General features: G+C 37.4%; 2 protein-coding genes across 17 annotated transcripts; one reads left to right on the top strand and one right to left on the bottom strand.

Moving 5' to 3' along the window:
- Nucleotides 1–279: 279 nt before the first annotated feature.
- On the bottom strand, nucleotides 280–25,002 carry LOC130955381 (TATA box-binding protein-associated factor RNA polymerase I subunit B). Of its 16 annotated transcripts, XM_057882220.1 has the most exons (16): nucleotides 24,551–24,991; nucleotides 22,963–23,729; nucleotides 21,464–22,258; nucleotides 21,210–21,343; nucleotides 19,717–20,867; nucleotides 19,485–19,602; nucleotides 19,030–19,249; nucleotides 18,139–18,211; nucleotides 17,873–18,021; nucleotides 17,476–17,536; nucleotides 16,169–16,245; nucleotides 12,467–12,713; nucleotides 12,323–12,379; nucleotides 11,969–12,155; nucleotides 624–729; nucleotides 280–501 (listed from the first exon to the last, which is right to left on the bottom strand). In XM_057882220.1, exons 2-5 carry the CDS (start codon nucleotides 23,603–23,605, stop codon nucleotides 20,214–20,216), a joined length of 2,226 nt encoding a protein of 741 aa, XP_057738203.1. In that variant the 5' UTR covers nucleotides 23,606–23,729; nucleotides 24,551–24,991; the 3' UTR covers nucleotides 280–501; nucleotides 624–729; nucleotides 11,969–12,155; nucleotides 12,323–12,379; nucleotides 12,467–12,713; nucleotides 16,169–16,245; nucleotides 17,476–17,536; nucleotides 17,873–18,021; nucleotides 18,139–18,211; nucleotides 19,030–19,249; nucleotides 19,485–19,602; nucleotides 19,717–20,213. The 16 variants fall into 16 exon arrangements, with proteins under 16 accessions (XP_057738203.1, XP_057738205.1, XP_057738202.1 ...); XM_057882222.1 differs by lacking the exons at nucleotides 280–501; nucleotides 624–729 and adding an exon at nucleotides 9,263–10,417; XM_057882219.1 differs by lacking the exons at nucleotides 280–501; nucleotides 624–729 and adding an exon at nucleotides 10,468–11,792.
- LOC130956793 (multiple organellar RNA editing factor 3, mitochondrial-like) lies at nucleotides 24,504–26,671 on the top strand. Its single transcript, XM_057883775.1, has 6 exons — nucleotides 24,504–24,654; nucleotides 24,755–24,893; nucleotides 25,207–25,425; nucleotides 25,512–25,609; nucleotides 25,943–26,008; nucleotides 26,121–26,671. Exons 1-6 carry the CDS (start codon nucleotides 24,504–24,506, stop codon nucleotides 26,351–26,353), a joined length of 906 nt encoding a protein of 301 aa, XP_057739758.1. The 3' UTR covers nucleotides 26,354–26,671.

Genomic DNA, 26,671 nt, shown 5'->3' with positions numbered 1-26,671 from the left:
TAAATACGCTTAAAAAGCGTACCGAAAAGTACACATATCACCACGCTTTTAAAACGACCCAGAATGTTTGTTTTGGGTACTCTTTAAAAGCATGGTGATAGCCAGTGATACGGCCACGCTTTAAAAGCCTAGCAATAGCCTTATAAAATTAAAAAAAAAAATCATTTTTCTTATTTTTACCTTCACCGCTGCAAAATATAAATTTCCAATCCTTTTTTATTACCAAACCTACAAATATAGTATGCAATTTTTAGTACAAGATAAATCAAACAATAATTAGTGACATAATTTTTGTGATAATTGTTTTATACATTAAAATACTAATACTCAAATACAAAATAAATCTCAAGTTCGAATTTCAAAACTAAAAACTGAAAAAAATACAGAAACAATACAACTTAAATTCTATTTTCTTTGCTGTTCCTCCTTCCTCTAGCCCTCTTAAACTTCCTTCCCTTAGATCATACATAATTGTTTCTGGAACATTTGTGAATTTTTTACCTACAAAAGATAATTCCTTGAGCTAAACGTTAGTCGTACTACACTGAATTACAAATTGTAATGTAATATTCTAGAGCAACAGTCACAAGAATGGTAAAACCAGGAATAGTTTAGTTGTTTACTTGTTGCAAGTTGGAGGTGCCATATCCACTGTAAGAAGATGACATGAGGAATTGAACCAGTGACCAATTTTCACGGTCCAAGGTATTTGCGAGAAGTTCCATGTAGCTGGAGGAAGGAATAAGGAAGAACTCATTATGACAATAAAGCATTAAATAAACTATCAACTGAAAAAATTCACCTGGCATCCTTCGGTAACAGCTATTACAGGATTCTGATTTCCATTAATTACATTCTGCATGAAGTTTAACGAGGTAGGATGCCAAAACTTGAAATATGAAAAAATAACTAAGGAATTCTAGCAACTAAAAGTGAACATATACAAGTAAGCTAGATACATAAACTTGATTGCCTTGACTAATAAGCCAACTTATGTCCAAGGAAACGAAAAAGAAAAATTAAGAAAATAAGCCAATTTTTTAAATATAAGCTCAGTTTTGTTACAATTAGCAGCAATGTTTTCAACTTTAGCCAGAATCTTGCAAGGTTTTCAACTTTAGCCAGAATCCTGCAAAACCATTCAATTATACTGCATAAATATAAGCTCAGTCTCATTAATTACGAGTAAATTTTCCAACACAAGCTCCTGAGCTAATGAGCATTCACTTAAACAAGGAAAGAACAGAGATATAATTCTTTGTTCATCTCTTAATGCAAGCATATATACATTCATTTTCTACTTAAAACCAATTCTGGAACGGCGACTTGGTTGCGATCTTGAGCGCGAAGGGTGGCGACGGTGAGATAGATGGCGGCGTGATGGAAGTTAGGGTTTTCTGAACCTTTCAAGGAAAAGCCATTCAAAACCCTTTCAAAGCAGCGTCGAGGAAGACAACGACTATTGACGGTGACCGCAACGGCAAGCTCGAGGAAGACCACTGTAATGAACGATGAGGATGATGATGACGGCGATGAAGGCTGTGAAGGCTGGGTGCGATGAAGGGCAGTGATGAAGATGACGATGATGGCGATGAAGGCTGCTGGGTGCGATAAAGGGCAATGATGAAGATGACGATGATGGCGATGAAGGCTGCTAGGTGCGATAAAGCCGAACGATGAACGACGAAGGAAGCTAAGGGTTCGAGAGTGAAGATGAAGCTGGCGGCGCGGTTTAGGGTTTGAAAGTGAATTTGGTAACAATAAGAAAGTAGTGTGTTGTTGTTATTATTTTTAGGGTTAAAATTTGAAAACATAGGAAGAAAAAGTTAAGTGTGGAAAAAAATAAGTGGAAAACTAAATTTTAGGGGAGGGAACTCTATCGGCACGTTGTTTTACGGTGCTAAAATAAACACAGTATAGCCACGCTTTTAAAGCGTGCCGGTTTTTCTTTATGGCCACGCTTTTTAAGCGTGACAAAAAAAAGGGTGGCCAAATTTCAAATAAATGGCCACCCTCGTAAAAGCATGCCAATTTTTCTCTATGGCCACACTTTTCAAGCATGGCAATAAAAAAGCGTGGCCAAATTTTAAATAAGTGGCTACTCTCGTAAAAGCGTGCCGATTTTCTTCTATGGTCACACTTTTCAAGCATGACAAAAAAAAGCGTGGCTAAATCACAAATCAGTGGCCACCCTCGCAAAAGCGTGACCATTGATCACTGGCAAAAAAAAAATGTGCCGACAAGCCTTTTTTCTTGTAGTGCATTTTGAATCTCTCATTCAACTGAATGATTTCCTTGCTGTTTCAGGTGGCTGGGATGAAGGGAAGTTAAAGGAGTGGCTGCCAAAAGAGGTTGTTAAGAGGATTCTTGCTGTAACACCTCCTTCTCCATGGAAAGACAATGATCAAATAGCTTGAGCGCCTTCTTTTAACAGAGCCTTTAGTTTGAAGATAACTTACCTCTCGTTTGATGATGATCCTTGGTATTTTCAAGATAGTGTGGAATTGGAAAGGCCTGAAACGTATTCGCGCTTTTCTCTGGCTAGTGGCTAATGACGTTATCCTTACTAATGCGGAGAGGAGGAAAAGACATTTAACTTCTAGCTTAGACTATTCGAGATGACACATGAATGATGAAACTTCCATGCATGTCCTTCGAGAGTGCCTATTTGCAAGATTAGTATGGAACTTCCTGCTTCCTCTTAATGTTGATGACGATTTCTTCACATTATAGAAGTAGCTGTGGCAATGAGGCCGATAAGGACGGCGTTTTCAACTTTAACAAGGATTCTATAAATTCTCATTGAGCAAGACCAAATGATTCGATCAAGAACAATAAATCAAAATCAAGAGCTACAAGCTCTTCAGCCGTACTAATAGATCTAAGTATGCTTTTGTCTTTTAGATATCTTTTTTAATTTTAATGATCTCAGTATTAAGAAATTCAAAAGACTTTTAATAACTGGTATCAAAATCTTCTATGATTATTATTAATATTGGATAATTGAAAAATAATCTGTTAAGGTTTGTAATTTTGGATTTAGGTCTTCAAAATCTATGTAAAAATTAGTCTCATTACGTTGATGATTTGATTTAGATTCAAATTAATAAAGTTTCTTCCTTTCATATTGCCTTTTAGCAATGTTGGATCCAGCATGAATCTATTGATATACATAAATATATATTGGGAATGATATGTAAAAGTTCAATTAGGACAAGGAGGTTCTAATAACATAATTCAATTAATGCATTTCCCTTACGCGTGAGATTTTATATACAATTCTTTTCTCCTTTATTTATGATTCTTTTAAATCATAGATTTAGAATTTTTGAAAATAATACAGATATGCAAAGTATGTGAAATTGGTCTTAATTTTTTTTTAAATTTAGCTATCAATGGTTTATTGGATGTAAAGCGAAAATTTTTTGAAAAAAATTTAAACTAATAAAATTTGAGAAAATTTTTAAATTTTTTTATAAATTTTAAAGATATAAAATATTCTTTACCCTATAAAATAATTTGAATTGTAAATTTTTTTTCTAGATGACTCGATATATGGTTCTTGTGGTTTTCCAAGTGCATCCCTTTCTAGGGACACAATATACCCAATTCAGATCACGTCTTTAATAAAATTCACCAAATTCATTATAAATTTTCTAGAGATTCTTTCTATATTTTCCTAAATATATTATAAAGGGACACTTTACTGTACAAATTGGAGTGGTATAAAGAAAGAATATAATTTTTTTATAGTTATTTTTTATTATTTTATTATTATTCAAAATATGAGTCCTACCTTTATTAATCTCTCTTTCATTCTATTAAAAAAAATCTATAAACTTATATTTTTACCATATAATTCACCATATTATAAATACAAGTTGGAACATTTGCACCAAACTATATTTATTTTTTCTAATAGTTATACTTCTTGGACGACAATTGACTTGAGCATTAGATGGTACCACGCCTGTCTTCTTTCGGAATTATTGCTATCCGAAAGTATTTATCTTCGCCTAAAGGCTAAACATCTATTAAACTCAGATTAGATACAGCTGAATACGAGTGTGGGACTTTCATTTAACAAAATCCACAAAACAACTTATTGGATTTTCTCTCGTCATCAAGCTGGTTGATAATCCTCAGAACCGAATCCCAAAACACTCTGGTAAAGGAAGTAAACCAAGAAGGATTTGTAGATTGGAAATATCAAATTAAAGCCTTAGTCAACGATGAAAGAAGGGAGTTAAAGTATCGAGAGCACTCACAACATCACTTAAGCATCGGAGTCTCTTGCAAGTACCACCTCTCACCTCCTCACGAGAAATTCGAACAAGCGACACCTCGACACCAAACAAGTCAGACGCTGCCATCTAAAGGGATCTGGACCTTATGTAAGGCCCACATCGGTTGGGGAGGAAAACGAAGCATGCCTTATAAGGGTGTGGATAACTCTCCCTAGCATGACGCGTTTTGACGAGTGAGTGTGGGGGACTTCGGCTAGCATCCCTATCGTCAAAGACAAAACCGTGAAGCCTTGTGTGCCAAAGCGAACAATATCGTACTAGCGGGTGGTCTGGCCTGTTACAGATGGTATCAGAGCCAAAACCCGGATTGATGTGCCAGCGAGGGCGCTGGGCTCCCTTAGGGGGTGGATTGTAAGGCCCACATCGGTTGGGGAGGGGAATGAAGCATGCCTTATAAGGGTGTGGATACCTCTCCCTAGCATGACGCGTTTTGACGAGTGAGTGTGGGAGATTTCGGCTAGCATCCCTATCGTCAAAGGCAAAACCGTGAGGCCTTGTGTGCCAAAGCGGACAATATCGTGCTAGCGGGTGGTCTGGGCTGTTACATTTTTTACTCAAAACCGATCCAAATCGCACCGCAAACACCTCTAATATAAAGGGATCTGGACCTTACATTCATGTCCAAATCAACGTTTCAAGTAATTCTTGAACCATTAGCGCCGTTGCCGGATACTTGGAATTCACCTTTTGATAATGGCGGACCACCAGCATGAAGATGGCCATACGGCGCCTGAATCTGAAGCTGAACCCTAACCTGGGGGCAACGCCATTATACTACCTCCGCCACACCAGACACATGGTCCTCATGGGGAAGGGTCATCCGCCATCCCATAGCCAAGGCGGATTCATTTGGAAGTCTGTCACCCCGAAGAAGAAGAACCCCCGCAAATAGCAGAAATACTCGGTCGCGTCCGAGGCTAGCAAGATTGGCTAGAGCAACTCGAAAACCAGGCTGGGCGACATCGAGAGGCCAAACGAGAGCTACAGAGAGAAGTAAGGCGACGGAGGGAATTAAAGGAAAAGCTCCTGAAGTTGGAAACCGATCTTTGAAACCGAACTAATCGAACAAGTCGGGAAGACAACCTGAAGAAGAAGACCATTCTCGGAAGAGATCATGTGGGTCAAATTACCCAGTAACTTTAAAATCCCCGACATGGACCTCTACGACAAAACGACCAACCCTAGGCACCACCTTAGCAAATTCAAAAGCAGGATGTACCTGGCTGATGTCTTTGATGCCACCCGCTGCAAAGCATTCCCAACTACTCTGACCAAAGTGGCCATGAAATGGTTCGACACGTTACCCCCTAAGTCGGTAACTAGATTCAACGACCTATCCTGGAAATTCCTGACCAGATTCTCCATCCAGAAGGATAAAGCGAAACACGCACCGAGCTTGTTAGGAATAAAATAAGAGGTCAGAGAAACCCTCCGAGACTACATGGAAAAGTTCAACAAAGCGTGCTTGGAGATCCAGAGCCTATCCACTAAACTCGTGATCATAGGACTAGTCAACGGCCTCAAAGTGGGACCCTTCTCCCAATCAATATCCAAGCAACACCCGGATTCCCTAAACAAAGTTCGAGAAAGGGCAGAGAAATACATCAACATAGAGGAGAATTCCCGACTCAAAAAACCTTTTCCTTGGCCAAATCTACCCTACCAAGCCCGGGAGAAGGAGAAGGAACCTAAAAAGAAGGAGGAATAAAATATAGAAAAGCCTTGTAAGTACCACAATTATACCCCCCTTAGAGTCTCCCTAGTGGATGTCTACCAAAAAGTATGCCACACCGAGAAACTTCCTCCCCCTTATCCGATCAAACACAAAAGGGAGGAAGCCGGACAGAATACCATGACTACCACAAGCTCTATGAACACTGCACCAACGAATGCTATAACTTGAAGAATATTATAGAAAAGTTGGTCAGAGAAGGCCGGTTAGACAGGTACCTAGATAACAGGTTGGGTGACCCAAAGAAGAGAAGGAGAGAGGAAAAGGAAGGACAACGAGAGCATCTACCTCAAACCCCGGAACGACACGTACACATGATCAATGGGAGATTCGCTGGGGGAGGGATGTCGAAATCATCACAGAAAAGGCACCTCAAGGAGGTGTACCAAGTCGGGAAGGGAGCTAAACTATCCGACTTGCCTACTATCTTATTTACCAAAGAAGACGTCGAAGGAATAACATCTGGACATGATGACCCCGTGGTGATAACGATGATCCTGGCAAACGCCAACCTCCGCAAAACCCTAATAAACCAAGGTAGCTCGGCAAATATCCTATTCAAATCTGCTTTCGATAAGCTTGGGTCGGAAGAAAAGGATTTAAAGGCCTACCTAGACAACCTATTTGGGCTGGGGGACACACCAATCCAAACCCTCGAGTACATCTCCTTATACACTACTTTTGGGAAGGGTGATAGTCAAAGACATTAAGCATTGATTATATTTTAGTCGATGTCAGCTCGGCGTATAATGCTTTAATAGGTTGGACAACTCTAAAGCGGCTGGCAGCCGTCGTCTCCACACCTCACCTCTGCATGAAGTTTCCTACCACAGAAGGAATCGTCATGATTAAAGGAGATCAAAAGCTGGCACGTAAGTGCTACAATGAAAGCCTTAACCTAAAGGGCGGTTGCGGAAGTAAAGAAGTCAACATAATTGAATTAGGAGGAATCTGCCACCGGGAGGAACAGCGCCCCCAACCAGCCGGCCCCTATCTAATGTCCCACAAGCTCGCAGTACACCCGGATTACCGACTTGTCCAACAAAGATGTCAGAAGCTCGGGCCAGAGAGGACGCAGGTCGTGGAGGAGCAGGTACAGGCCTTGTTAGAAGCAGGGTTCATACGGGAAGTTAAATATCCATTGCGGCTAGCTAACGTCGTTTTGGTAAAAATATAAAATGGGAAGTGGAAGATGTGTGTGTACTACACTGACCTCAATAAATCTTGTCCTAAGGATCCCTATACTCTCCCAAGCATTGACACTTTGGTCGACTCTGCCTCAAACTACCAATACTTGTCCTTCATGGACGCTTACTCGGGATACAACCAAATCCTGATGTACAAACCGGACCAAGAAAAGACCTCGTTCATAATTTCAAAAGCCAACTACTGCTACTAGTAATGCCTTTTGGACTACAGAACGCAAGGACTACATACCAGCGTTTAATAAACAAAGTATTCTCTTCTTGGGAAAACTCATGGAGGTATACATAGACGACATGCTTGTCAAAACCAAAAAGGACGTGACATTATTTCTCGACCTCGGCAAAGTGTTCTCTACCATAAGGGAGCAGGGAATGAGGTTGAACGCCTCTAAATGCACCTTCGTGGTAGAAGTCAAAAAATTCTCGGTATTCATGCTGACCCAAAGAGACATAGAAACAAACCCAGACAAATGTCAAGCTATACTCAGTAAGAAAAACTCGACTTGTGTCAAAGAGGTCCAGCAACTAAATGGAAGGTTAGTAGCCCTGTCCAGATTCCTAGCCGGATCAGCCTTGGAATCACTTTCCTTATACTCAATCCTAAGAAAAGGAAAACAATTTGAGTGGACCCCAGAATGCAAAAAAGCCTTTCAGGACCTCAAGACATTTATGGGACAACCCCCAATACTCACCTAGCTAGTAAAGGGAGAAGAACTCGTGCTATACCTGGCTGTGGCAAGCCAGGCCATAGCCTCTACTCTGGTTCGGGAAGAAAAGAAGGGGCAACAACTTATCTATTTTATCAACAAAGCCTTACAAAGGGCAGAGTTAAACTATCAAACGATAGAGAAGTTTGCCTTTGCCCTTATCCTCACATCTTGAAGACTCCGACCTTACTTTCAGGCTCATACTATCAAAGTACGTACTAATCAGTCAACAAAGTCATACTGGCCGGGTTAAAGCGCTGACTAGAAGACGCGAAAGGGGCTTGGGTAGACGAGTTCCCTCAAGTCTTGTGGGTATATCGAACTACCCCACACTCCACGACAGGGGAATCACCCTTCTGACTTGCTTACAAAATGGAGGCCATAATTCCAATAGAAGTAACCGTAGAGTCACCTAGAGTAGTATTCTACAATGAAAAAGCCAACATCCAGGCACAAAAAGAAGAGCTCGACCTCCTTCTAAAAGTCCGAGAAAGAGCTCGGATTAAGGAAGAAGCTCTAAACAAAGGATGGCTCTAAGATACAACCAAAAGGTAGTCAAAAGGAGCTTCTCCACCAACAATCTCATCCTGATCCGAAATGACATCGAGGTACAAATGTCAGAAGAAGGGAAGCTAGATGCTAATTGGAAACGACCTTACAAGATAGTAGAGGTCTTAGACAAATGTTACTATAAAGTGTCCGACACCCAAGGGCGGGAGCTCTTGAGGTCTTGGCACACATGTAACCTAAGGACATGCCATAGCTAGAAAAGCAAACCTTGTGCAGAGGTGTACTCTTTTTCTCCAATTTTAGCGTTTTTTAATGAGGCACCAGCACAAGGGCTAGGAGTACTCAATCCCCTAGCACGTAGATTTCTGTAAAAGAATTTCTTAATTACTAATGAAAATTCTTATTTCTTTCTCCAAAAAGTTTTCTATCTAGAACACATTAATTTAAGCTCGGTAAACCATAAAAATTATTACCCGACCTAAAAACAGTCGGCAAGATGAAGCGACGAGGTACAAATTAATGTAAGAAGTTATATAAACAACTTGTACAAAGCAAACTCAACGAGATCGGACAAAAAACAAGCTGTAAAAGGAACTTAATAAGGGCTGACTACTCGAAGTCGGAACCATGAAAGGAAACTAATAACTTATAATTTACTAAAGAACCGAAAGTCAAAGCAAACTATGTTCAACTACAAAGGCACAACGTCATTCCAAATACAGAAAAAATTTTCTGAGATATAAAGAGAATAACTTTAAACATTACTTCATAAAGTTGTAGAAGAAACTAAAAATAAAGAGTAAAAGTGTTTAAGAAAGCAACCAACTATTGAAAAAAAATTAAATGTCATAAGCCCTACATGTCGGGTCCTTTCCTACATCTAAAAAAGGAGTCTAAGGCTTCTCACCAAAAAGCGAGTTGAGCCCTTCGCCCGTGGCAACATCCGTTCCCAGAACAGAAGGAGTCGGGAGAACCATAGAGACCAGTACTATCGGGATAGTCTCGGAAGAAGAAAAACTCTCTACATTAACGACCTTGGGTTGGACCTCGGGAGTAGGGGAGACCCGAACGGTCTGAACCTTCGGATCGGGCACAGGTTCCTCTTCATCCTCAAAAGCAGGCACAATCTTCCCATCTACAACAATATTATCCGTGCTAAATAATGAATGATCTAGGTCGGGGGCAACAATCCAAACTTGCGCTTTTAAGTTCTCATACATCTCATTCATCCCCCCAACCACATGCTCTTGAAGGTCGGCATGATCATCTCGGGCCGTCTTTAATTCCTCCCCAGTGCACATCAACTCTCTGTAAGTTTGCAAATAGCTCTCTTTGAATTTCTTCTTCATCTCCTCTGCTAATAACGTCGTGGCCTCAGCCTTCACCGCTCGAGAACAGGCCTACTCTAGCTCCGACTTCAACTTGGCATTCTCCTCCTCCAACTCTGACTTCAAACCATTCACTCTCTCCACCTCAACCCAGGCAGAGTCAAGGAATTCCTGAGTAGCGTGAACAAGGGTCTTTTTTAGAGCCTTAGCCAGAGAAGCATTCACCCCCACCATACGAATACAGTTACTAGTCATATGGTGAACATGATGCTGAATGGACACATCATCCATGGCTATCTGGCTGTAAGGAAGGATATTCTTTTCACTCCAGGAATACCCGTCGAACTCTATATCATTAATACTAGACCCCCTGAAGGTCTTCTATTTTTTAGGAGGAGGTCCCTGAGGCGATGGAGTTCCCAAACTCTCCAAGGTCAGGTCGGGAGAAACTAAGCAAACAACCAGAGTAAGGATAACCTTCCTCTAAGCAGCAGCGCCAGAACCTGATTTCTGGGGAGAAGGTCGAGAGGAAGCACCCTCTATTTCTTGGCCCTGAAGACTCTGAGCTACCACCTCCTTTTTGTTTTGCAAAGGTACTTCATAGACGAGGTTTTGGAAGCCATAGTTTCTGCAAGAAAGAAACACGTCAGGAACAGCAAAAGGCAGCTCAAAAAGAATTATAAAAGTTAAAGGTCGGAAAATTACCTAACTCGGAACAAAGTTGACTAGGGTCCCCTAAAAACCTCTTTGTGTCCAAGTGAGGAGCCCGGCCCCAACACTCGTGTAACACGTCCATGAAGGCTTTTTCAACCTCGTTTAAACTATCTATGGTGTACTTGATTACTACAAGGTGCTTTTTCCAGAATAGGGAAAAGGTTGGCTCGTCATTTTCATCCAAAAAGAAAGGTTAGGCACCCTCCACAGCTCAGACCTTAAAAAAAGTATTTTTAAAATCATGGAAAGACTCATCAAAAATAGAAAACCCATTCCTGTCCTGAACGGCACAGAAGGAAAACCAAGAGGCCTTCCCTTTTAGCATCCCGGGCTTGGTCAAAACAAACAAGTAAAGAAAGAGTTCAGTGGAAGGTGGGACATCCAGCTCTCGACATAGAAGCTGAAAATTTTTTAGAAAAGCTCAAGAGTTTGGATGAAGCTGAGAAGAGGCCACATTACAAGACCAGAGGAAGTCGGTCTCAAAGTCAGTAAAAAGAAAGGATGTGCCTAGCTTGGTAAAAAAGCAATCATAAGCATAAAAGAAAGGACGCTCCAACCTATCTAAAGGTGGAAAACAAACCCTCTCCTCAGAATCGAGGGCTACCAGTTTATAATTTTTCTCATCCTCCCTATTCTCACAAATCCTATGATGTCTACGGTAAGCCTCGTAGTACTCCCTATCCACTGCAAGAACACAAGACAAGACATTGGTATCTACCCAGGCTAAAATACTAGAAGGAACCTTAGTCGACATGCTGAAAACAGTCAAACGAGACATAAAGTCTACCCCTAAAAAGGCAAAGTGAAAGATGTATCACCAAAAAGAACTCGGACATCATACAAAATAGGTCGGATAACAACAATGAAACCAAAGAAAGCTATTCTTTTCAAATTTTTCCAAGAAACAACCAAAGGTGTCCCTCCCATGCAACATCGACACATCGCAGCAACACCTTTGGGGGCAATACAAATACAAACAGACATTTGGCGGCACACAGAGCAAAAGGCAAGCGAGAACGAGATCGAGAAACAGTTGCAGGTGCAGAGGAAGACGAAGAGAGAGCCCGTGAGAGCGTAGATGCTAGGATGCGCCGGCCGTTCCAGTACGCCATTTGCCTCCAGTAACCTGATCCATGACACCGCGGATGTTGCTGTTCCTTGCTCCAGCCTAAGGATGGGGTGACGTTTTTTTGTATTCCTCTTTTTGTTCTCTTGGACCCTTGGGCCGTTGGGCCACTTTGTCAACCCAAATAATTAAAGGAAGAATCTCTTTAAACCCTATCGTAAATCTAACAACAAAATATTCATTTCATTCAGAGTGACAACAATCGAAAGCAACAAGATCACACATCTCATATCTTATAATCATCATCAAATCCAAAATCAATAACAAGAATCTGAAATAATAATCTCTGTATGACGCATAGCAACACAAACACAAAGCAAAGAAAGTGCAAAAACATACTGTATCCATTGTCAACAAGGTAATTGAAGGCGTGATTATCGCAGTTGTAGGTGAACTTGTTGTTGGTAGCGGGTAGCTTCTGAAGGCACTGGAAAGCGATGGAGTTGAAGTTCCCTGAAAATTCAGTGTACTCGGCAAGAATCACGGTCCCGCGAGAAACGAAAGCGTAGATCAGCGACCTCTGATTCTACCCCATCGATGAATCGAAATTCCGAAAATTTGAACCAGTAACAATAAATCAGTGAATTGATGATTTACAGCCTAATTAAAAACTAAATTCAACTAACTATACCAAATTAATAGCACCTATGTAAGAATCAAATCAGTCAATACAACCATACAGGTTACACTCACCAACTCCATTGTTGATCCCTAGAGAATGCACCGAAGCAACCAACATTCATGGCTATGCTATACCAATAAAAACAAGAGTGATGGTTAATGTGTGGGCAATTGCAAGAGATCACCAATACTGGCATGACTCTGAGAGTTTTATACCTGAGAGATTTGAAGAAAGTTCTTTGGACTTCAAAGGGAATAATTTTGAGTATTTACCATTTGGGGCAGGAAGAAGAATATGCCCTGGCATGACTTTTGGTGTTGGCCAGCGTTACACTTCCTTTGGCTCTCTTACTTTACCATTTCAATTGGCAACTCCCCAATAGGATGAAGCCTGATGATGTGGACATGACTGAACTCGCTGGCTTGGCAATTGGAAGAAAACATGCCTTGTGTTTGATTCCCACTGTTTATGATCCATAACTTTATCATAATATTCTCATTTAGTATTTTGTTCTAGTTACCAACATCTATGTGATGAAATCATAACTAGTGTAAAGCCCGGGCTATGCCCGGGTTATGTACATAATCTATTTTATTGTATTTATGTATAATTTATTTATAAAAGTATTAATATATATTTAGTTTAATTATTTTGTTAGTCTCTATAATTTTGTAAAATTTTTAATTAAATTTTTATATTTTTTTCTTTTTAATTAAGTCTCTGCATCAATTTTTTTTAATTGGATCTTTATATTTTTTTCTTATTTGGATTGCTGCACCAATTTTTTTAGTTGGATCCTATACAATTAAACTAATTACTATTAAAAGAGACCTAATTGAAAAAAAATTGTGCAAAGACCAAATTAAAAAAAAAAATATAAGGACCTAATTAAAAATTTTACAACAGACTTAATTTATAATCTAATGTATATATATCAACTATGTTATCTTGTTTATGTGCTGGGTAATTTTTTTCATATCAAAAACATAAATAAATTTTTATATACATATTCAATAACAGTTTGTAAGTTAAGGAATATACTATTACATTCTGCATTTAATTTTTAACAAAAAAATAAAAAAATTTTACTTCTTCAATCATCTTTGTTCCCAAAAGCAACCACACCCTCTTAAATAGATACGAAGAAAGGTTCTTCCCTTCCAAAAAATTAACAAACCTCATGACAAATTTAAATACATAATGCGTGAATATAAAAGTTTATGAATATATTAATCTTTTTTTTTATTTTATAATTACCGTATTGATGTAATAGTCATTGTTTTTTAATCCTACCTACACTTTGAATCAGATAAAATGCATAAAAAATTATGTTTATCAATTTATGTTTTAATCCAAACCTTTTTTTTTCTATTATAAAAATTGTTTCTTCATCCCATATAGACCTACAAATTTGTTTTTTTTTTATATGCTAATAAAATTGTTATTATGTTTCCTCATGCACATAGTTTTTGTGACAATTTCTCTACGACAATTTTCTACTATGGCATGACTACAGAAAATAATAAATACATATGCTTTAGAAATATTGAATTATGTTTAAGCTATACTAAACTAATCATACTAAAATATTTTATTTAGTTGCTTCAACTCCATTTCTAAATTAAATTTAGTATGCGATAAACTTAAAAGTTATTGCAACTCCTTTCACAACTTTTTACAATGCTAATTATAAACTAAAACTAAAATTTTTTTTTTGAAATTTTCATCAACTAAAATACTGAATTTATGCTAAAAATGATGATATTACATTTCTCACAAGTTCAAGCAAGTACTATAAGAAAAAGAAACATATAGTAATTGCAAATTATTTTTAAATGTTAAAATATTTTGTGCAACACTAACTTGACCACGTTTAGATTTTTTGCATAATCCACAATTTATCACTTAAGTTCCCTTGTTTCCAACAATAACACTCAAGTTTGCATAATCCATCTCCTAGAACAAATAATTTGCTCGAAAAATATCATTTTCTTCTATTTTATACTGCGCTTTACTTTCAAATTCAAATCTTCTTGTTTGGTTTTTAGATTGGCTATCTTGTTCATGAGTTCCTGTAGTGCCTCCTCAGCAAGAGAGGGATTTACTTCTGACATTCATATTGTAAATTCTGTAGCTTGAAAGTAAAGATAAATACATAATAACTTGAGTTAAAAACTATCCAATATCACTTTTTGAAATTCGAACAAATATGTCCTAAATCTTGTCTCTATTTAAAATGAGTCATGAATCAATCAGCTATATTATCATATTCCAAGATCACTGTCACATCATTTTCACTTACCTTCAGAGCATTGGTTGATAATCTCATAAAAAACATTAAGATTTGAAAGAAAACTTTTCAAACTACTAAAACAAAGATAGAACAAAAAGATATATGATATAGTTAAAGGACAGTGTTGAACTTAACTATTACATTTGATGGGCTTCAAGTATCATTTCTAAGTCAACAGGGTCAAACAAAAGCAATTAGAACCTAAAGGCAGCATCATATATAAGCCTCTAAACATGGTACTTTATATCTAAAAAATCAAAATTCAATAGTCACACTAAAATTAAAGTTTGGCAACTGTTTCTTTAATTTCTTTCATCACTATTTTTAGCGGATCCCAATATAAGTATTCAAGGAAAGATAATTACATCACATCACAAAAAAAAGGTAAATAGCAAGATTATTGATTAATTCAAATCATTATAAATCATATATAATAAGGAATGTTAAGTTGGCATGAGGATATTTAAATAGTGAAATTCGAAATAAAGCACCTTTCAATCAAATATCCTTCATTTTTCTTGATCTTTAAGGATAGTAATTGATAATAAAAAGAAAGAAAAGATACATATAGATAGATGATCATACTTTATCTTTGGTCATTACGTGTAAATTAATAATACTCATTTTTCTCATGCTTTTGGTTCCCTCATATTGTAATTCCTTAAAATATCTTAATTTCAAATTTAATTCAAAGATTCAAGAATACTGAAAATTAGAATCTATGGAAAAAATTGGTGAAACTATGGTTATTGGTGATAGATAATTTATATTTGACTAAAAACACAGCCAATCATTTCAATTAAAAACAAAAAAAATTCCTTTATTTGCAACATGAGTAATTAAACAAAAATCATGAGTATATGACAGAATAGTAACGATTCAAAACCTTCATAGTGCAGCAAAGACAGAAGTGCTATTGGCTCTCTAACATGTGAAGACTATTTCTTTTTACACTGATAAACACTAATAATTATACATAAATCCTTTGTAAAAAAAGGCTATAATTTACATCTAACCATATGTCAAATAAAATATCTCTTTTTGTAATCTCCTACTTAACCCACCAGGAACATAAAACAAAACATATCAAGCTTCAACACAAACAATAACAATAATACTAACAAAACACAGTTTAAGAAGAACCAAATATGCAACAAAGCCAGTGATATAATTATATACCATGAACTTGGTTTCTGTGCTTACTAAAAAACACTGCAATGACAGTTTTAATGAAGTAAAATTATTTATCACTGGTCAACAAAGTTGAATAACAATGCAGATAATTTACAAACTATTATTAGTATTATTGCTGTATATTCACAAAATACTGCATGTAATACATGACTTTAACCATTTGCATTATCTATATGTCCTTGAGTTTTTGATATTTATATATGGTATGAAACTCATTTTTAAAGGAAACTAAAAAAAAAAAACATATACAAAAGTTAGTTATGGAAGGAAAAGAAAGATCAAAATTATTTAAATACATATAAACTTAGTTAAATTTTAGAGTGCCATCCAAGAATTAAACTGAACAAATTAAAGAAGAGACAAAAATGATCTAATTTAAACATAAAAAACGATGAAAAAATAGCGATTAAGGGAGATGAATCATTCATACCGCTTTGGCAGGTGCAACTTCAGCCGGAGCACATTGCAACAGATTTCACACCTTGAGCTTTGTCAGAGAAGTTGTTCCTTAAAAAAGAAATCAAGTTTTCAAATTACTTAGCAGAACTAAAAGCAAATCGAAATTTGTAGTAACAAAAAAAAATCTATAAAAGTCAAAGCTACTAAATTACATAGGATGTCAACAGACAACAATGACTATGCTTATTTTAAGTGTGATGCTGTTTTACTCCAGCATTTTATGAAACAACTCCTGAACTTAAGATATGCATACACCACTGAACAACATTTTATGTTTAGGAAAAGAAAAACTATAGCCTCTGAGAAAAACCATTGATGTTATAAATAGCTTTTACCAAACTTTTTTAAATTATAAAAAAACACCCAACTTCAAGAGGGGTAGCATTTTCAAGAGAAGCAACTCTAACTTCAAGAGCAGTAGCATCTCCAACTTTCTGCTATTGCTGTTAGACTCCTAATAGTCCAAGAAACTGCTCCATGGTTTGGTTTGTTTTAAACCATCTCATGAAAGTATCACATGATTAAGTTTCGGATAAAAAACAAACTGCTCCATATTCATTAAAATTTTTACAAAAATCCCATAAACCTTCAAAATATGATAATCAAATACTTTAACATTGTAATCTGCATTATCATATACCTAAACAAAAGAAACAAAGAATTTATTTTGCATTACTTGATGATCTTCATTGCTCTAAAATTATCTCTTGTAGAATTTCCAAAACCAAATCTTTTTTACTGAAATCAATTCTAGCTGATAAATTAAGACCTCGAAACATCTTTCGAGAAAATTTATATTGGCATATGTGAAGTGTTAGTATGAGAGGTTTAACATGCCAAATGAAAGAATCCCCAACAATGAGATGGTGGGTGCAAATTTAGAACACAAATATATTTTAGTGTTAGATCCAATTAATTAAAATGAAATGGATATAACACACAAATGTTTATTCTTTCTCCTCTATATGTTATAGATTAAGGATTGCTGATTACAGGCATCAAACCCAAATAAATATTATTGAGCTTCCTCATGAACTCTATGATGATGAGGATGGAAGTACCGACAAAATTGAAAAGGTCTATATAACATTAAATATAATATTGAACTGGATAAAAGTGTTATCAATCATATCAAATGAGACATAAAATGTAGAAATTTAATGTCAATTTCATTATATAGAATCAATATCCACCATCCTAGACAGCAATCTTTTCATTCCTCTAATAACAACATAAATGCAAATGGCCACAAAAAGAAATTATAAAGGATAGTGTTACCTGGAGGACATTGTTGGCATAATCAAAGACTCCATGAGAGACAATCACCACCTCGGATGTTCTTTAAGAAATGAAATAAGTTGCGAAAATAGACAAAAAAAAATTAGCAATATAGTTAATAGAAGACAAACCCGGTAAGCTATCCAACAACAAAAAGGAAACGGATTATTGTAGATCAACCAAAATATGCATGCAATCATTTGAAAGCAAAAAAAAAAAAAAAAAAACAATTATTTTATTGTAGATTAACCAAAATTTTAGAGCTAAGTAAAGTTTATGCATTGTGCTCCCTCCTGGAAACGGATTCAATAAATTTTAAGAATATCTAGTTAAATTAAACCAGTTCAGCACATTTCAAGAATATCTAGTTTCAATCATTATAGAATGTAAACATTACCTATTGCTCAAATTCACTGGCCTCAAAATCTAATGTCAGTGATTCTAACATGTCTATGGGTTCTTGAAATCCATCAGTAACCAACTTTTCATCTCCTAGATTTCTATCAACATCCACAACCCTATCCAGAGAAACAGCAACATAAGGACCTGGATTATTGGAAAACAAAGAAAAATGTTAATTTCAAGTAATACTCGGAAGATGAACATAAATGAACAGCTTCTTAAGTCCTAGAAATGGGAAGACAAAATTAAGTTACTTTGTACCTCTCCATCCCTTCCGAAATATAGAAATAAATTCGTGTTCCACTTCTGATTCATAATTCACATTAATTAATCCCTGGAAAAAAAGCATGTGAGGGCTAAGAAAAAAAATAGTCCAAAGCAAGGTAGAATCAGCAAGAACAATACTATTATACTGGAACAGTAAAGGAACAGAGAAGCCGTGTTTACATGGTGGTGCATACACAGCACTAATTCAGTACATGTTCCTTGAGAATTTTCAAGTAAAAGGGATTCTCACAGAACTTGTCTAGTATTTCTTTCTTTTTCTTAATGGGTTTGTTATTCAGTGGAGTGAAATTCAGAACATCTATTGCTCTTGCAGCTGTAAAATAACTTCCTTATCTTAGGCCCAAAGCATGTCTAGTAATAGAAAATTTTGTAGAAACCACAAAAGAAAATATTATATTGAATGCATAAAATGCAGTAGATACCTTATCTTATATTGGACTAAGAACACAACCACTCATTTCAATTAGAAACCAAAATAAAAGATTTATTTTGCATATTCCAATTATTGAAAATCAATTCTTCTAGATTGTTACTAATAGATGGAATTACTAAACTAACCACTTCTTTCAAAGGAACCAAGAAAATTCTGAATGAGAAAAAAGATTGCTTTCAACCTGTGATTAAAGTACCGGTATAATTGAGAAGGTCCAAATAATGTTAAATTAAACTCTAAGATGATATATATTTGGACTTGATAAAAATATTATCGATCATGTCAAATGAGGTATAAAGTGCAGAGATTTAATGTCAAAATTTCAATTTATAGCATCATTCTCAACCATCTTGGGCAGCAATGTTTACCTTCCTATAATAACAGCATAAATGCAAAACGCAATAAAAGGAAATTATAAGGGATAGTGTTACCTGGGGGAGGTTGCAGGCAATCAGAGACTCCATCCGAGATCACAACAAACATGTCCTTCTTGGATCTACTGTTGCAAATCAATTTCCCAAGAAAAAATTCCTTACCGTACAACAGAGTAGCATATGTCATTGACTCATTCCTCCTTTCTTTCTCAATCTAACCTCCTTCTTTCTCCCTTACTGCTCTATTTGCTTTCGCTCGCATTCGATTCAGAGGCGGCTATAACCAAACAGTTTGCATTATGATAAGTTACTGATAGATCTGTTTTATGAAAATTTATATATTAATTAAAATTTATTTACAAATATCTATTTTATCATGACTCGTTACATTTAGCAGAGGAAATTTATTTCATATAAATTTTCAAATACACAACTTTGTAGATAATAGAATTCTAAGCAACATCGTCATTAGCTGCTGGTAATAATTTAAAAAGAAGCACTCTTCAACTTACTTGAACAAATCCCGAATCCCAGTCCATAATGGTGACTTTCGTGTAAATCTGTTTCTTAAATCTGGCATAATGGTGACCTTCACATAAAACTCCAAACTGGTTCTTGAATCTACAATATCTGACCCAAACACATAACTGTACTCATTAAAAATTAAAAAGATGAAATATAGATTATAATAAAAATTTATACCAAAAAATTGAAAAGAATGAAGAGTTTTAATTGACTTCCTACCATGGAGGAGTGGAACTTGAAGCTGTCATTCACCGACTGGATTATAAGGATTCCTCACCGTACAACAGAGTAGCATATGCCTCGTTGGAAGCTCCCCTCTCTCGAACGACTTTCTTCTTCAGTGGCAGATCTAGCATCCACAGTGGCCTCCATTACCGCCATTGCCTCATTCCTCCTTCTTTCTCCCTCACTGCTCTATTTGCTTTCGCTCTCTTGCATTCGATTCAGAGGCAGCTATAACCAAACAGTTTGCATTATGATAAGTTCCTGTTAGATCTGTTTTTTGAAAATTTATATATTAACTAAAATACTGAGAATAGTACTCTCTCTCGAGTTTGACATCTTTTTTTAAGTATAAAGTTGGTCATAAAGTTTATCTACATGACTACATTGATCCTTGATATTCATAATAAACTTCCATCTTAACCTGTTATGTTGAAACCATCAAAATGTGTACGAAGCATTGATTTTTAAACTATAACAAGGAAAAATAATTCTCAAATATCCAAATCTGACAGCCCAGGTACATCATCAGATTCATTTTCAGGGGCCGCATCACTGCAGAACTTGCACGAAATTTTCTCTGGTTTCAACTGCAAGCATTCGTCGATCTGTTCCTCTAACCAAGCAAGTCTTCTTTCGAGCTTCAACACACCAATATGCATAATCCGAACGTCAACTTGTGCGACCCTAGCGCAAGCCCGAAGCAGGATGTAGTAATCAGCATGAGCAACATACTCCAAGGCACCTTCATCTATCTTCCTCACATAGTGAAGATAATTGTGTCGTCTTTTCTTCTTGACAATAGGTGGTATATAGTAGAACCTATTCTCCTCCATGTCTAACTTCATCCGTGCAATGGCTTCCTTGACATGAGGTTTTTCTGAACTGTGCGCATTGGAATCTGATTCATCACGGCCTCTAAAACTCTTTGAGGAATCATTGTCCTTGTCATTGTCCCCATCATCTTTATCCACATTTTCAGGTAAATGATTTCCAAGGCTGGTGGCGTCATTAAGAGATGGCTGATTAGAATGTTCTTTACTTGTCCTCTCCCTCTGAGATGTCCTACCAACCGATGCATTATCCCTCGACCTTGTTTGATTAAGAGACCTGTTAGATTGTTCTCCATGTACTGAAGGCTTAGTATCCTGATATACAAAATATCATTGAATAAGAATTGATTTTAGAAAGAATTATTCACAATGTAGCTAGCAAGCAAGGACAAACAGGTCAAAACACTTTACATTAGATGGTAGATTGACATGAGTTGACAAATGTATTCGCATTTGATGAAAAATAAGTGAGAATAAAAATCGAAGTCCACAGGCATTGCTCATGTCCCGAAGACAAGAGATCATGACCACAGGGGAAACTTCCCCTCTTGATGCACCAAGGGAAAGAAGAAAGAAGTTGAAAGTGCAGGTTACGACATATTTTAATTCTAAAGCTTGTGTGTGCCAAAAGTACAACTCAATCAAGCGTTGAATTACCTTTTCATTCATATAAAAGTTCCATAAGTACTCTATCATCTTTTCTTCTTCGTAATTCCCATATGACGCCTCTGACCCAGCAAAGATAACATCCCTACAGTGTTTGAGATATGTCGACAGGTCTTTTGAATACTCTGTCAATAAAATATTGGGTGTTAGCTAATCTTTTAACTTTTGCTGAAATAAGAGGAAACTAGAATATATACTCATGAAGATTGGCTAAAAACAGATTGATCTTGGTAAATAAAGAGCACCTTGGATATCTGCAAGATCATTATATATTGCTTGAAGGTGTTGGAGAAGTCCTGAAGTGTCTAATTCATTTTCCTGTTGTTTCATTTTGTCTTTATCCGAATCTTCTTCACTAGAATTAGGTCTATCACAGGAGGAAAAAGCTGTACCCTTCTCACCATTGTCTTTGGTATTACCTTTGTTGGACAAACTTTTCTCCCATTCTCCCGAACCATTTATGTTAAACAACATTCTTATTGCTACAACCAGAATTGACATCACACAAACATGAATAGGTAGCTTAAAATGTCTTTCGGATAAGGATAACCACAAATCTGGAGGCATGGCCCATTCATATATGCGGCTTACATGAGGAAGAATCTTTTCAGAAGGAAGAGATAATCTCTGAAGATATCGACGTGCTATTCCAAAGAAATTCACAGGAGGTAACTCCAAGCCTATGAACTGAGCAATTGATGCAGCAAATGTTTCTAGTTTCAGCACCATAAGAACTCGCTGAGGCTTGAACATCACACTTGAACTAATAGGGCATGCACTTGATGGCCGTCCAAGACGCTTTTCAATTTCAACAAATGCAGAAATATACGGAATCTTCCCTTCCAGTGTCCCCTTGATTAAATCAGATGGCAGGACAGGTTCCCTTGCAACATGACATGCCAGAAAAGAAACAGCAAGAGTACAGGATGGTGGAATCCTTTTCTTTAAGGCCCTGAACCATATCATCACGGCACGCTGACCATATAAATTGTAGGGTTCATCTCTGTATTTAGCCCATGTCTTACGATCTTTGGGTTCTTCTGAAACCAAGTTACCAAGGGAGAAATAAACTCAGTGAATTACAAGAACAGATGACTCAAACAAAAGAAAAGAAAGAAAAGTTCTTTCTATGCAATGGAAAGGAGAAACTATCCTAAACATTAAGTGTATAACTTCATAACCAATCCTTTCGTCCTGTTGTTAAGATAGCAATAATTAAAAATCAACTTTAAGCTTAATGAATGCCAAATTGAGTTGTGACTAATCAAACACAAGATGCTAGGGTGATTAAATTTTTAGCTAACTTAATATCAAGTTTCACTGAACTTCACCAGTAATTAACAAAAAGCATTTAGCCTAGAGCCTTTCAAGACCAACACACAATGACGCACCCGTGGAAGAAAACAAAAATAAACCAAATATCGGAAATCATGTTCAATCTTGACCCTCCCTATATATAGAAATGGATTAGCACGTTCAGAACTAAACCCTGCAATGTTTGTGACTTCATGAACATATATGAAAAATCACGAGCCATTAAATTGGCAAATAGCCAAACACCTACGGTCCACAAGTACTGCTACCTTAAACTTCTTAAATTTGTGACTAAATCATTTTATCAAATTGTAATATTCAAAAGTGTATGTGCAGAAATTAAAATAAATAAATAAAGATTGATGCGATGCAATGCAACAAAAGAGGCGTAAAGATGCAAAATAGACGCGAAGATTGATAGTGTTAGGACCTTCTTCATGCTGCATCTCAGAGTCATGGATAACTTGATCAGCCCAATCATCATTGAAGACACCAGTTCCGAACACGAACCTCAACCAAATTGGCTGCATCAACCCGCAAATCAAAGGCGTAACCTTGAACTCCTTAACCAACGCCTCACACTGAAGCTGAACCATAATCTGCAACCCTAACACGTACCTCATCCTAACTTCATTCTGGTAATCCTCAAAGCTCAGAACATTGGAGCCAGCCACGTCAGCAAAATCTTCGGGAACAGAGTGAATATCGCCGAAAAGCGGAGCGTAATTCTCCTCCTCTCTCTTCACCTCGACGGCGTTGCTCCGGCCAGGGGTTTGGTTGTCGTCGTCGTCCAACCTGAGGTTGCGGAGGAGAACCGATTGTGAGTCGTACTGGGAGATTGGCTCCGCTTTGATTCCGACGGTTGAAGTTCGATAGCGCTGCTGGCTGGCGAGGTATATGCCGGCGGAGGCGCCGCCGCTTTTGTAGAGATCGTTGTCGTCGACGGCGGTGTCGACAACATCCTCGGAGCGGGAACCGCAGCGGTTGCAGTAGAAAAATCCGTCATCGCCGTCGACGAGGCCGACGTTTCCGCAGGCGTGGCAGGTCAAGGTGTGGGGATCAATATCAGCCATAACATCTGGAGAAGTGAAGTGAAGACCAGCTGTGACTGTGAAGCGCAGGCGCCAAACTAGGTGAAGAGTTCATAGTTCAGTTCATACAAGAATTAAGAATACCTGAATACCTGAAACTTGAAGACTAAAGTAATGGAGGCCCAATAAGAAGCCATCTAATATTTTTTTTATCTTCAATAGCGGGTTCAATGCCAAAAAAGTTCAAATTTGGCCTATTGGAGTATTGGATTGGTAAAAAATAGTTTTTATCAAGGTTGCGGAGAACTGAACTGGTCAATGAACCGGTGAAGTAACTGGTTTACTGGTTCACTAGTTCGATCGGAATTTGACCGAAATTCGACCGATTTAATTAAATATTAATTAAAAATCTAATATATAGTTTCAAATATTTAAATTTGATCTTTTCTAACCTAATAAAATTCAAAATTGCACCTAATGTTCTACACCAAAAAAATATTAACAAAATTCAACTACCCACAGGAACTAATTAGGAACTAATTATCACCAATTAGTAATCATCAGAAAATTAGCAACAACATCATCCTCATTTCAGAAAATCAACATTTTAATTATTAACTCAGCAACTCAGAATTAAATCCAGTAACTCAACTAAATCCAACTCCAATTCAGAATTAAACAAAGCTACTAATCATCACTAATAAGTAATCATCGGAAAATCAACAACAAGCCAACAACATATCAGTAACAACATCATCATCATTTTAGAAAATCATTCTAGAATCATAAATCAACAATCAACAGGATTATTCCAGTTTCATAAAATAAGAGACTATGTACTCATTCACAATTTTAGAAATAATGAAAATTTTGATGCCAAATGTAATCATATTTGTCTTAAAATTTTCATAAAAACTTTCGAGTGAAGTGATTTGCAAATATGAAGATTGGGACCTGCATCAACACTCAGAGAGTCAGAGTGCTTACTGCTTCCCGGCAGCGAGGAGGAAGGGGAGTGACGGCGACGACAAAGGAGACGGCCACACCGGCGAACACAGAGAGAGAGAGAGAGCGCTTGAACAGGGGAGACGGTGACGGCCACAGAGCTTCCACGCGACGGCGAGGGAGCTTCCTACAACGGCGACACAGCTTCCTAGGACGGTGACGGAGCTTCCTACGACGGCGACACAGTTCCTGCGACGACGACGGAGCTTCCACGGTGCGACACCGGCGAACAGAGAGAAAGCACGCTCGAGCAGAGGAGATCCAGTGTCTGTGGGTTACGCGGGGTTGTGGGGTTGCGGTGGGTGCGGCGGTTCCAGTGGTTGTGGTGGGTGCGGCGGCTAGTCTGTTAGGGTTTCCATCTGTTCTTTCAATTTTGAATTTTTGAGAAAGAGATGAGAGGAGATGAGTGGGAGTGTTGACTTTTGGTGGGAGGGGAGGGGTCTGGGCTTCGGGTAGATGATTTAGGCTTTTTTTTTTTTTTTTAAGGCCAAAAACGGCGCTGTTTTAAAAGGGGTTTTCAAACCGAAAAACCGTAAAAAAACCGAACGGTTCATTCGGTTCATCGATTAACCGTCGGTTCGACCGGTTTTTTTATCGGTTTTTTGCCAAACGGTTTCTGGCCTTATCCGGACTGCGAGGCTCCACCGGGTTCGGACCAAGTCGTCGGGTTCGGGTTACTCGCCGCTGAACGATCCCTCTCCCAATTGGAGCAACCGTCCGCCCAAGGAGACTATTCTTCTCGATGGCTGCGACTACGAGCACTGGCTCATCGTCATGGAGTTCCCCGAGAATCCCAAACCCTACGAACAACAAATGGTTGATGCCTATGTCAAAACGCTAGCTCAAGTTCTTGGAAGGTCCTTCTTTCTCAATCTCAATGCCTAATTTGCTTCTTTTTTCTTTCCTCCTGTTTTGATTTTTGAGTTTTCTGCTAACTATGTAGTGAGGAAGAGGCTAAGAAGAAGATATACTCTGTTTCCACTACTACATATACTGGTTTTGGCGCCCTCATTTCCGAAGAGCTTTCTTACAAAGTTAAAGGTAGGTTTTTACCGCTACTTTCTTTCTGATTCCTCTTCCCATCAGCTCTTGTCTTTCGTTAATGTCGAAGCTTATTAGATTTGTTTTCATTGCTTGCATGTGTTAAATTCTGATTTGCAAAGCATTTTTGATATCATAATTGGTTTGTATTTAAAAGACTTCTCAAATTATTTCTGTGATGTTTAAATACCTTTTGGAGTTAGGGCACAAGTATCATACTATATATATATATAATCAGAATTGGTGTTTCACATTTATTTGCCCATCATTCACTCTGTATAATTGTGTGTTGTAAAATATGCTTAACTATTGCTATTTTTCCTGCCGTAATAGAGTTACCTGGAGTTCTTTGGGTGCTGCCGGATTCATATCTTGATGTTCCCAACAAGGACTATGGGGGTGAGTTTTGGACCCTGACATAATCAACATGTAATTTGATTGTTTGATCATTCTTTCTTTCTTTTTTTTTTTTAATTATTGGTTGTTTTGATCATGTAACATGAATTTTCAGGTGACTTATTTGTTGATGGGAAAGTGATTCCAAGGCCGCAGTATAGATATTCTGAGAGGCAACCAACTAGGAGCAGACCTCGGCCACGGCATGACAGGCGTCGTGAAACAATGCAGGTTGAAAGGAGAGACCCTGTTCAAAGACAGGACTGGAACCAAAGTCAGGGAGGACCTATGCAGCAATCGACTCCAATGAACAGTCAAAACTCTCCTTCTGGTGGACCAAAATGTTAAACATGATCTCTGCTTGACAAATTTCCCCCATATAACTAAGAGAACTTAGTAGTTGTAGTGGAGAATTCTGATTTAAGTTCTGAATCTGAAGGCATTGTATGTCCCATGGTTTTTTATTTGGAAATGACTCTTCCTGAACTTGGACATCATATGATTAGAATCTTTAGTATCATTATGATGATGTGATATCCAATTCAGATCGTTTACTATTAAATTGATAAACTTTTGGTTGATTGTACTTATCTTAGTATTCAAATTCTCGCAGCATGGATCCTTAGTAATCTGGTTATTTTTTTGCCAGAGCCAAAGCAGTTCGCC

This window comes from Arachis stenosperma, chromosome 10 (genome assembly GCF_014773155.1).
Source record: "Arachis stenosperma cultivar V10309 chromosome 10, arast.V10309.gnm1.PFL2, whole genome shotgun sequence".
NCBI classification, from domain to species: Eukaryota; Viridiplantae; Streptophyta; class Magnoliopsida; order Fabales; family Fabaceae; genus Arachis; species Arachis stenosperma.
The sequence above is the reverse complement of the archived record's forward strand: the minus strand, read 5'-3'. Positions and strand labels throughout refer to the sequence as shown.